Here is an 11,989-nt window from a genome sequence, read left to right on the forward strand (position 1 = left end):
AAGAGGGGAATGTTTGAACACATTACAATACAGTCATGTGTCACTTAACAATGGGATACATTATGAGAAATGCATTAGAGAATATCATCATTGTGCCAACATCAGAGTGTACATACACAAACCTAGATGGTATAGCCTGCTACACACTTAGGCTAATATGGTATAGCCTATTGCTCCCAGGCTACAAACGTGTTTAGTATGTTGTTCTACTGAATACTATAGGCACTTGTAACAAAATGGTCAATATTTGCATCTCTAAACATAGAAAAGATACAGTAAAACTTCAGTATCTTAATCTTTTGGGACCACTGGGTTGTTGTATATGTAGTCCACTTTTCACCAGAAAGTCTTTACTTTCAGAAAGTCATACAAAGATGGCTATGTATCCTATGTGATGTGATGCACAAATACAGGTAGGCCTATACATGTTGAAAGGAATAGCTGTGTATACAGAACGAACCCTTTATAAAAAATCCCCAGAACAATGTATATGCTTGCCCCTATTTATATAAAACATGGAAGGATAGCATCCTAAACCATCAGTGTTCTTCAGGTAGATGGGATTTAGAAGTAGGAGAGTAAGAGAGGCAAACTAATTTTTAAAAAGATGCTTTTGCATTTGTTTTGAGCATCTTGTTTTATTTTCTTAACCAATACACAAAAATACAGAACAAAAACTGGGCATAGAATATAAATTAAAGTTCTCATTTTCAAAGTGAAAAATTTGAAAAGATACTAGGGTAAAGCTGTTAACTCAAGAAATAGTGGTAAAAATAAATCACTTAGAATTATGGCAGCAACCAGAAGAAACAAAATAGGGACTTGGGATGAGGTGGTAGACTTTTACTTTAAAATAGAACTAGGCAGCCTATTTTCCAGGATAAATTGGCTTACATGCAGTATGCCCTATGAAAGTAAAAGGTTTTAATAAATACCTTCACCACACCTTAGTACCTCACATTAATAAAGTAAAAGCCAGGTACATAAAACAAGAAGCAAGGGTATAAACATAAGAAACAATTATATACATCAATTGGGTCCCCAGGCAAGCTGAAAACAGTTTTTAAAAATATTCCACGCTATACCTTTTAAGACAATTTTAGGTTACCCTAGAGTAGGAAGTAACCACATTCAAATGAGTTAAGCTATTAAAAAGTAAAAAGGGCCACAAGCTTTATTAAAAGTAAATGCAACATTATTATGTACAGATGGCACATGGTGCCAATTTTATTTGCCGATAAAGTACTCCAAGTTTACAAGTTACACCTTTACCACAGCCTTGGCTAAGTCTTGTACTAGTGCAGAATTCAGCTGTGCTAGAGTGCTGATCTTAGCATGCTTAGATGTGGCATACTTATTCTTGATAGTCTGGAAGAGAAGAGCATAACAATTAAAAAGGAAAACAAAACAAAACAAAAAATCACAAGACCCAATGGTACAAAATATTCAATTAAACCATCCAACTCCTTAAAAATAAACTATGCATTTGCAAGCATGAAGTCTGAATTATTTTCACCTGTAAACATCTTATAATGCCACCAAATTGACTCACCATGTGCTTTGTAAGCCCTCGATTTACCATGACTATATTCTTAGCCAGGTGCTGCATAACAGGAAGAAGGGATTCTTCAGTGTATGATAGGTAATGCTGTAGAGTTGGTGTCTAAGACAACAAAAGTTAATGTTAAAAATGCTCATTGCCCCCTTAATATTTTGAAATTAAAAAAATAAATAAATAAAAATGCTCATCAACAACATTTTGGCCAGGTGTGGTAGCTCATGCGTGTAATCCTAACACTCTGGGAGGCTAAAGCAGGAGGATTGCTTGAGCCCAGATGTATGAGGTTGCAGTGAGCTATGATAGCTCAAAAAATAAAACAAAAAATAAAAATGGTTTTCATAAAATTTCTAGGTATTTTTTAAGAGTTGGGTAGGAAGATGAGTAATGTACGACTTAATTAAAATTTAAGTCAAGCTTACGACTCCTCCCCCAGGTACTTTCATGCTTCTGAAGGAACATGTGCTCAAACCTACTTATACCATTTTAATTGCTGACTTGTCCACCCTAAAGCTAGACTCCAAGTTCTTTGATGTCAACTTTCTCAGTCATAGTTCTCTTCCTAGGGCCTAGGGTAGTTTCTAGAACATAGGAGAAATATTTATTGAATCAATGAGTAAGAATGAACTTCTAGTATATCGTATGACCTGCCTGAGAGTTTTTCCATCTGTAAGGAGTAATAGCTGCCCTACTTCTCTCAAAGGGAATAAAGATGAAATTAGGATAAATAAATGAAAGCATTCTATGCAGACATCACAAAAATGGTGTCATTTTTGACCATTTCTTCAATAGATTCCATATTTAGGAACCATTTGAATTGTCCTTCAATGACAAAATTTCTGTATTCAGTCAAACACCATTTACAATTTAAAAGCTTGGTAGGCCAGGCACAGTGGCTCATGCCTATAATCCCAGACTGAGGCAGGAGGATTGATCACTTGAAACCAGGAGTTCGATGTTACAGTGAGCCATCCCAACACTGCACTCCAGTCTGGGTGACAGAACAAGACCCTGTCTCTCTTAAATAAAAAATAAAAGCTTGGTAGTTTTGTGGGACAGAGCTTACCCATTCACCATTATCCAGAATCTTCAATGCTAAGCAAAAAGCTCCTGCTGCAATTTGAGAAGGAGGAAAGTGTACCATATCATAGTCCAACATAGTTAGTTCCATCAGGTATTTGGCCAAAGTATGTTGTTCAACATCAACCTAGAATAAAACCCACAGAACACTGACCTTCTTTCAGAGAATTTTACATTGGCACTAACCTGCATACCACATCTGTAACTACAAATGTTTATCTACAGCATCTAAAATTCAATTGCCTGTGGAAGGCCCTAATAATAATATTAATATGTAGCCTGACTGAAAATAATAAAGAACATCTTTATCACTTCCTTATGTAGTTAGGTATTTAATATAGGCCAGTTGAATTAGACCTGCTTGGTCAGCAGCAGTGTTCCCTAATATACCATACTAAAAGTTTCTCAAGAAACCTATACCTCTCCAATCTTAGATGCTCTCCGAAGGAAGTGCAGGGGTAGAGGCCGACCCAGACCGAAGTTTAAAGCTCTTAGAATCTTCATTTCCATCTGTCTGATTTGGTGCTTCGTGTAAGTGTTGTCAGTCACAAAAGCAAAGTCACCAATTTCTGGAGGGTACATTTCTTCATATTTGCTTGCAATAAACATGGCAGTGACACCAACGAGCTGCAGCATCTTCTTGGGCACACAATTATTCTACAATGGGAATTTCAACTGAATGAATAAGTAATATGTATTTGAAAAGGAGACAGAGCTATTAAGGAGAGGTGGGAAAGACACACTCCCATAGTAAAATCTCAACTAATGGCACCCTATCCCGAGACAGATTTTAGCTGAAAAAAAAAATCATTTTCTTATGACTCAGCTAGGACCCTGAAAGGAAGCCCCCTCAATTACTGAATTATGCGCACCTGCATGAACCGATCAATAATGGCAACAGTCATGTACATGGTCTCCTGCAGCAACCTGAATTTCATTTGAACCTGTACTAGCCAGTCAATCAGGATGGCTCTCATGTTTCCAGTGACTTCCTGACCCAGTAGGTATTTTGGTCTAACTGCTTGCTCTTCCTGCAAAAGAGAATGCCGATTATCTTTAGAAGCAAGACTCCATGTGACATTATGTCCAGAAAGATCACTTAGTTAATACAAAATAGCTCTGGGGCATTTAGAATCTTTAACAGTTCTTAATTCAATTATTCATATGGTCACTATAAACATCACCATTACTAAGAAAGAAAGCGAACATTACAGTGTGACAGGTTTTCTATATTGTCAGATCTTATGATGTTCAATTCACCACAACTGCTGCTGGCCCACACCCTTGTATCCAATTCCTTCCAAATAAAGATACCATACTAACATCTCAGATCTTTTCACTTAAGATTCTAAACCTAGAACCTGAGCTTTGTAAAGTGGAAAAAGTATCAGTAACTCCCAGATCAGCTGGAACCCATATGCTACCACACTCCTGCCTGTTCCAGAGTATAAACCCCAACACAACTAAGAAGAAAAATGAGCCATCAAGTACATGCCTTTACTAAACTGAATCCTCCAAACTTAGAATACAAACTTGAAAAAGCACACACACACAAAAAAAACCCCCCCAAAAAACCCAAAAAACAACTAACCAAACAAACAAAAAGGGAGAAAAGTTGGTCCTGGTAAAGTCTTGAGGATCCTATAGAAAATGGAGAGGCCCAAAAGGACCAAGCAAGAGACTGATGTCAATGATGACATAACAATGCATTAGAAACAACTGGGTAAATTTGGAAACTGTATAATTTATGTTACTATATAGAATGCTTCCTTGTTTGGGGTTAGGGGAAAGGTCAAATGCCATTAATAGAAAGTTTTAGAAGTGGTATGAAATTGAAGAAAACCAAAAACTTTTCTTTTTGAGTGTACCCCTTTTTTGGACACAAACAATTCCCCTGACAATTGCATGCACATCAACCACACTGACACAAAAAGCCTTGTCAGGGGTGGCTATAGTCTTTTAGCATCTTTTATATACCCATCTACTTCCTGCCTTGCTATCCCCCTTAAACCCAAAGTTTGGACTTACCCACTCCAAATTGCGATGGGGATACATGCATATATACACATACACACACACACCCCAATCATTCAATCTGTGGACTTTCTTTTACCAAGAGCCATAGCAGTATTCACCCTTTTTTTTTTTTTGACACAGGGTCTCACTCTGTCACCCAAGCTGGAGTGCAGTGGCCTCGTCACAACCTCAAAAGCATGCCTCCTGCCTCAGCCTCCCAAGTAGCTGGGAATACAGGCACATGCCACAACCAGCTAATTTTTCTTTTTTTTTGTAGAGACGAGGTCTTGCTCTATATTGCCAAGGCTGGTCTTGAACTCTTGGTCTCAAGTGATCCTCATGCCTCAGCCTTCTAGAGTGCTGAGATTATAGGCGTGAGGCACCATGCCCAGCAATATCCACCCTACCTTTGAACATTCCTGTTCAAAGTGGAAAACAGACTTCATTGGTTTGCTTAGTGACTTTTCATTTTTGGTATTCTATGAAGAATCTGAAAGTGCAATCTATTAAATGCCACCCACATCCTGCTTGAATTATTGTAAACTATTGAAAGAAAATCTTTAATAAAGTTAGATATAGTTTAGAAAAAACACAGACTTTAATGATAATACTGACCTCAAGTTGTCTCAGATAAGCATAAATATCCTTCACATATTCACTACACAGGTTTGGATCAGCTCCATCTTCTGCATCCACATCACTTACTGCAAGAATTACGTCAGAGAAAGCCTGACACAGATATTCTTCTGCAGGGGCACATCCAGATGTTTCCATTGGGCTTGGAGAAGGAGTATCAACCTTGAAACAAAGAGATCTCTTGAAACAGTAGCAAAGAGGAGTACACACTATAGTTTGGAAATGAAGGTCAGATTAGTACCAACTCAAGAAACCATTCTGAATAAACATATAATTCATTTCTTTAAAGGAAAAGTAACTAATATAAAAAGTGAAATGCCAATTTCTACTGAGCCAGTTTAAAGTGGCAAAACCTAAATGGTAACAGGTAAAACAGAAAACAGAAGCAACCAAATTCATATTCTAGACTTTCCTCCAAAGGAAATGGGTAATATCTGTTTATCGGCAACATGTGAATTAATCCAAATGAATGACAACTCAGTCTTTAGTGTTTATTTCAAAACATGGACTGCTTCTCACTACTCAGATTATAAAAATTCTGTTGGAACTACCAAGGATTAACTGACTTCATTACCATTAACCATTTCCTTTAAGCTCCTTTTTTACCCTACTGTTCAAACATTTATCGAGCGCCTTCTTCAGATCAAACTATGTGCTAGGCACCAACTTCATAGCATCCACAAGGGGCTTTGAGTGTAGTAGTCAAAGTAAATAAAGTAACAAGATTGATTCCAGGAACGGAAGTAGGAATGAGGAAAGTTAAGGAAAGTTTCAGGAGTTGATCCTTGAGCTATTTTGGAGGATGAAAAGGTTATTACCTAAATAAAAGGGGGCGGAAGGCATTCTTAATGGGAAAGCAAAGGCAAAAATCACTATAGGACATTTCAAGAAAGCCCCAGGTAGTCTGATATGCCCAATTAAAGACTATGCAGGCTACATGTTTCATGTTCAATGCCCAGAAATTCAACACCAAAGCAATAGCCTTTAATCTCTTACCCTTAGATATAAGAATCTAGACTGAATTAATACTACAGATAATTTTCCAACTGGTTTTAGCCAAGTTTTAAAAATTAGAGCTTCAGGCTGGGCGTGCATGGTGGCTCGCACCTGCAATCCTAGCACTCTGGGAGGCCAAGGCAGGAGGATCCTTTTAGGTCAGAAGTTTGAGACAAGCCTGAGCAAGAGTGAGACCCTGTCTCTACCAAAAATAATAAAAAATTAGCCAGGCGTGGTGGCGCATGCCTGTACAGTTACTCGGGAGAGGCTGAGGCAGGAAGATTGCTTGAGCCCAAAAGTTTGAGGTTAAGGTGAGCTGTGATGACACCACTGCACTCTAGCCTGGGCAACAGAGTGAGACTCTGTCTCAAAAAAAATTAAATAAATAAATAAAAATTAGAGCTTCAGAATGCATTATTGCAACTTCGTCAAAGCAGCCTCTTGTATATGGCCTGTCTTTCATTCACAAGACGGGATACATTTACATACCTGACATTTAATAAAATAGGTCTATCTGAAGAGCTACATTCTTTCTGCTTCCTTCATTCCTTTATATATTCCAATGTTACAGGCTTATTTAGTGGCCACATTAGGGAGTTAAAGATTCAAGAGGACATTCTGTGTTTCAGTCAATAAATTCTGGGCAGAGATGGCTTATACTTGGACAACAAAACCTTTGGTTCAGGGAGCTAATACTTAATATCATTAACAAAAGAGGTAATATAACAATGCAATTAAAAGCCCAGACAGACTGGGCTTGAATCCTGTATGTGCCACTTAGTTGTGTAACCCTAACTTAAAACTTCTCTAAAGCCATTGTCTAAAAAGTAGAGGTACATGCATTATTAACTCACATAATCTACTGTCTACCTCAAGTTAATGCATGTAAAGTGCTAAGTGGAGCCTGACTCATGTTAAGCACTCAAATTATAAGTATTTATTCAAATGCTGTTGCATGCATCAGTAAAACGAGGAAAAACAACAGACTCTAAAATGCTAAAAATAAGTTTACCAAAATAGGCTCAGGAGAAAGTTTTTCTTCTTTAACAGGCTCAGGTTCTGGCTCTCGCTCTGGCTGTGGCTGTGGCTGTGGCTCAGGCTCAGGTACCTTTTCCAGAGGTTTTGGTAGTTTTTTAGCAATAACTTTTCCAGTAGCTAAAGTTTTTGCTTCCTGTAGACAAAACAGAGAGAATGGAATGTTTCTGCATCAAGGGTCACAGTTTGAAGATGGGCTCTTACAAAGAACTTGGATAAGATAGTTATTAGTTACCTTTTTCAGAGGCATTTTGGCCTGCAGCTGTTCACTGACTTTGTTACCAATGTCTCCAAGAGCTGTCCTTGGCCTCAGGCCGGGCTTGGAGGCTGCAGCAGTGGCCACAGGCACACGCTTTGCGCCTGCCATACCGATCTTCGCCTTATTTTCAGCATTAGTTTTCATGTTCTGAAAGAAGCAAGATCACTTTGAGAGTTGGTCCAGGAAGACTCGAGTAAGTCAAGGGTTAATTAAGGTGGGGCACAAGAGAGACTCCCGGAGAGAAAGACAACTAAAAATGGGTCCCAAGGGGAAACGTGGGTTCCAGAGCCTACTCTAAGGCCATGACAAGTCAGTTACCTCTCAGAACCTCTCGGACCACCTACTGAGGGATTTCCTGTGAAGTTAGGGCCATTTCTAAAATACTGAGAATTTACATTTTAAAGGAAACCGAAAATGCCTCCGATTGCAGACGCGTTCTTTCTGAGGCTAGCTAGAGGGCTCACTCCGGGGCCCTCCACTACTTTTTAGAAAGGTTTCCAGTCGACTTCCCCCCGCCCCGCCAGACATTTATCCGAGATACGTCCAGTTCCCTTTCTCACCTTCCTTCCACCGTCCGTCATCCCCCAGACTCCTCACCATGCCAGGCGCCCACTCAGGCGCTCTCTCGGTGACCCTCCCTCCCATCCTCCTGAAATCGCGGCGGCGGCCCTCTCCCGCGCTGGGGGTTCCCGCAGGCGAGAAGGCATGCAGCCAGGAAGGCCGCGTTTGTTCGCGGCCCGCAGCGGCTTACCCTGGTGACTCGGAGCGCCATGGCTTCCTCTTCACCAGACAGCAACTCAGTGGGGAGAAGCACAACACCGGAGCACCAGACCAGCGGAGGCCCTGAACCACCGCAGACCAACAACCGTTCCTCCGCAGCACGCCAGGAGGAGCCGGCCCCGCCTCGGGTTTAAACCCCGCACCGCTCCCTCCTTATTGGCCTGTTCGAGGCACTCGTTCCCTTCCCATTGGCGGCTGCCGGGTCCCGGAGAATGCGTTTCCAGGGCGATCCCGCGAAGGCATTCGAGAGGGGGCGGGGCTAGAGTGAGGCTGCGCCCTGACGGCGCCCGGCCAGGCCCTCACGTGGTCTGGCTCCGCGCCTGCGCTCTCGGGCAGGTGCCGCGGCCACCTGAGAGGCGTGAGGCGGCGGGAGGTGAGTGCGCCACCCACCTGGAAAGGCGAGAAACGGTAGCCTGTGCGCAGCGGGAGCAAGCCGAGGAGACTGCCTGTGGCCTTTAACAAGGGACCGTTAGGCGGCGGCAGTTTTAGAAATAAACATGAGAAGCAGTTTGGGCTCTAGTTCAACTTACTGTTCACTTTTCCTCTTCTGCAATAGCAGCGATGTCTTACAGTTTATGAAAGGCCTTGATATACATTCTTTCATTTGGTCATTCCAGCAGTTTCCGGAGGCTTGGATGAGTTTGCCAGGATCACAAATTAGCAACGCGGGGACTGAATTTAGGGGTTTTGCGGGGAGGTGGCGTGTGGATCCATGATGTTTCCACAACACTGATTGTCCCTTAAGAATATCACCTGCCAGTTTACTTCTGATTACTTGATTAATTCAAGATTAACCAGTTTTCCAAGGCCAATTATTTGTTTTAGCTTTTTATTTGGAAGTAATGTCATCTGTAGACCCTTTACCCAGATTCAACTATCCTTAACGTTTTTACCCCGTTGGCTTTGTCATTTGCTCAGTCTTTCTCTGGATGCAAAGAAAAACAAGCGGGCCCTTTCTGCTTTTTACCCCTCAAAACACACAAGGAACTCAGCAATTGGAGGGAAGGCAGAAGGATAAAAACATTGATATTCCATAGGGCAACCATATAAGAGCCAATGGAGACCTCTGGTGCTGGAAGTGAAGGGTACAGAAGGTGGCACCCAATCATTTAGATGAATTGTTATTCAATGTTATATCATCATAGTTCTTCCCTCCTACCTGGGTGCCTGCCATGGGGCCTTTGCCCTTGCTCTCCTCTGCCTGGAATGTCCCCCCTCTTATTGCCCTCACGTCCCTGGGTTCTGTCCACCTAACTCAAATTCACCCTTTAATTCTCTGTTTAATGTCCACCCTCAGTAAATATTCTAAATTTGATGAATCCTTGCCCCATCTCTCCATGGCTCAGTGAGCGTGGGCAATTTACTCATCTCTCTGTGTTGTGTTTTTTAAAATTAATTATTTTATGTTTATACACTTTATCTATTTATTTTGAGGAAGAGGAAAGAGAAGTTTATTAGTTTGCCTTCAAATGAGAAGGGCCATGGACCAGTCTCTCAAAGACTATCATCTGCACACTTTATTTTTTAGAGCAGTTTTAGATTCACAGCAGAATTGAACAGAAAGCATAGAGAATTTCACCTCACATAGGCACATCCTTCCCCACTATCAACATCTGACACAAGAGTGGTACCTTACACCACCGCCAGTGGTAGGTTACAGTCTGCGAACCTACATTAACACATCATTATTTCCCCAAATCCATAGTTTTACATAGATTCAAGCTTGCTTTTTTTTTTTTTTTTTTTTGGGACAGAGTCTCGCTCTGTTACCCTGGCTAGAGTGCATTGGCATCTGCCTAGCTCATAGCAACCTCAAACCCTGGGCTCCAGCGATCCTTCCTGCCTCAGCCTCCCAGGTCTCACTCTAGCTCAGGCTGGTCTTGAACTCCTGACCTGAAGTGATCCTCCTGCCTCAGCCTCCCAGAGTGCTAGGATTACAGGTGTGAGCCCCAGCACCTGGCCAAGGACTAATATTCTTAACGGTCATGGTAAGTTTTGTGATTTTTGTTTTTTGAGACAGAGTTTCCTTCTGTCACCTTGGTCTAGAGTGTAGTGGCATCATCATAGCTCCCTGCATCCTCGAACTCCTGGACTTGAGCGATTCTTCTTCCTCAGCCTCCCAAGTAGCTGGGACTGCAGGAACAGGCCACCTTGCCTGGCTAATTTTTCTATTTTTAGTAGAGACGGGGTCTCGCTCTTGCTCAGGCTGGTCTCAAACTCCTGAACTCAAGCAGTCCTGCCACCTCAGGCTCCCAGAGTGCTAAGACTACAGGCCTGAGCCAACACGCCCAGCCACATGTGGTATTTTGATATAAGCATACAATGTATAATGACCAAATCAAGGTAATTAGGATATCCATCACTTCAAACATTTATCATTTCTTTGTGTTGCGAACGTTCCAAATCTACTCCTCTCGTTATTCTGAAATATACAATAAATTATTGTTAACTGTAGTCACCATATTCTGTTACTTATTCTGTTACTTACTTAGATCTTATTCCTTCTATCTAACTTTTGTACCCATTAACTGTGGTGTTTATTTCTGTTCTGTCAAGTCTTTTTGGTATTCCTTTCCCCAAATTCAAGCCCCATATTTGGAATTATGAAATGATTAAGAAGACTTTTACACCAAAATGCCTTAGATGTTTCCTAGGTTTCCTTTGTATTTCAAGGAAACTACAAAGATTTACTACTTCATCTTACAAAAGAAGTGATAATAAAAATAATTAAGTTTGTTTGGCATTTTTCTAGATTTTAATTAACGCACAACTTTTGTGAGAGCTCTTTTATTTACCAACCCTAGGATATTTTTAAAGAAATGCATAAATTAAAAGCTATATTTTGCTATGTTTCAGCAAAAATATACTTTAAGGTTGAGAAGCATATTTATATTCATTTGTTAAAACTGATACATTAACTTTCTGTCAATTGGTTTGTTTGTTTTTTAAGACAGGATCATCTTGCCTGTTGGCTGGGTAAGAGTGCAGTGGCGTCATCATAGCGCACTGCAACCTCAAACTCCTGGGCTCAAGCTTGCCTCAGCCTCCTGAATAATTGGGACTATAAGCACGTGCCACCATGCCCAGCTAATTTTTCTATTTTTTGTACAGGCAGGGTCTCACTATGTTGCTCAGGCTTGTCTGGAACTCCTGGCCTCAAGCAATCCTCCCGCCTCAGTCTCCTAAAGTGCTAGGATTATAGGCATGAGCCACCATACCTGGCCTATAAATTGATTTTAAGAAAAATTTTGTTTCTATGGTAAAATACCCTTATAAATTGATGATATAATATACTTTATGGTTTAAATTAAAGGAACTGGAGATTTGTCAATAGCCTCACCATTAGTCCATATTATGTTCTTACTCAAGGTGATTATTGACTAATTCTTAGTCAGTTGACATGTATTATACTTTTACAGAGGATTCTACCTTGCTCTATTCTGGTATTATTGTTATAGTACATAAGCTACAGCCATTCAGTTTTATCAACCACAAGAGGTATCTGACTTTTTTCTCCTTATAATATTTGCCTAGGGGCTCCAGTTACAAGCTACAGATCCAAACTTGTCATCTGGAGGAAACATCAAAAAGCTTCAAAGGACCATATTAGGTAATCTTGATTGTTTATA

General features: G+C 40.7%; 1 protein-coding gene across 2 annotated transcripts; it reads right to left on the reverse strand.

The window, feature by feature from the left end:
- Window positions 1–623: 623 nt before the first annotated feature.
- On the reverse strand, window positions 624–8,606 carry CCNB1 (cyclin B1). Of its 2 annotated transcripts, XM_012664593.1 has the most exons (9): window positions 8,332–8,606; window positions 7,557–7,727; window positions 7,299–7,457; window positions 5,270–5,452; window positions 3,511–3,669; window positions 3,059–3,295; window positions 2,625–2,765; window positions 1,553–1,663; window positions 624–1,368 (listed from the first exon to the last, which is right to left on the reverse strand). In XM_012664593.1, the coding sequence occupies exons 1-9, from the start codon at window positions 8,350–8,352 to the stop codon at window positions 1,261–1,263; spliced, it is 1,290 nt and encodes a 429-aa protein (XP_012520047.1). In that variant the 5' UTR covers window positions 8,353–8,606; the 3' UTR covers window positions 624–1,260. The 2 variants fall into 2 exon arrangements, with proteins under 2 accessions (XP_012520047.1, XP_012520048.1); XM_012664594.1 differs by lacking the exon at window positions 1,553–1,663 and having other exon boundaries at window positions 1,261–1,368; window positions 8,332–8,352.
- Between the last annotated feature and the right edge of the window lie 3,383 nt (window positions 8,607–11,989).

This window comes from Propithecus coquereli, unplaced genomic scaffold (genome assembly GCF_000956105.1).
Source record: "Propithecus coquereli isolate 6110/MARCELLA unplaced genomic scaffold, Pcoq_1.0 Scaffold9, whole genome shotgun sequence".
Classification (NCBI taxonomy): Eukaryota; Metazoa; Chordata; class Mammalia; order Primates; family Indriidae; genus Propithecus; species Propithecus coquereli.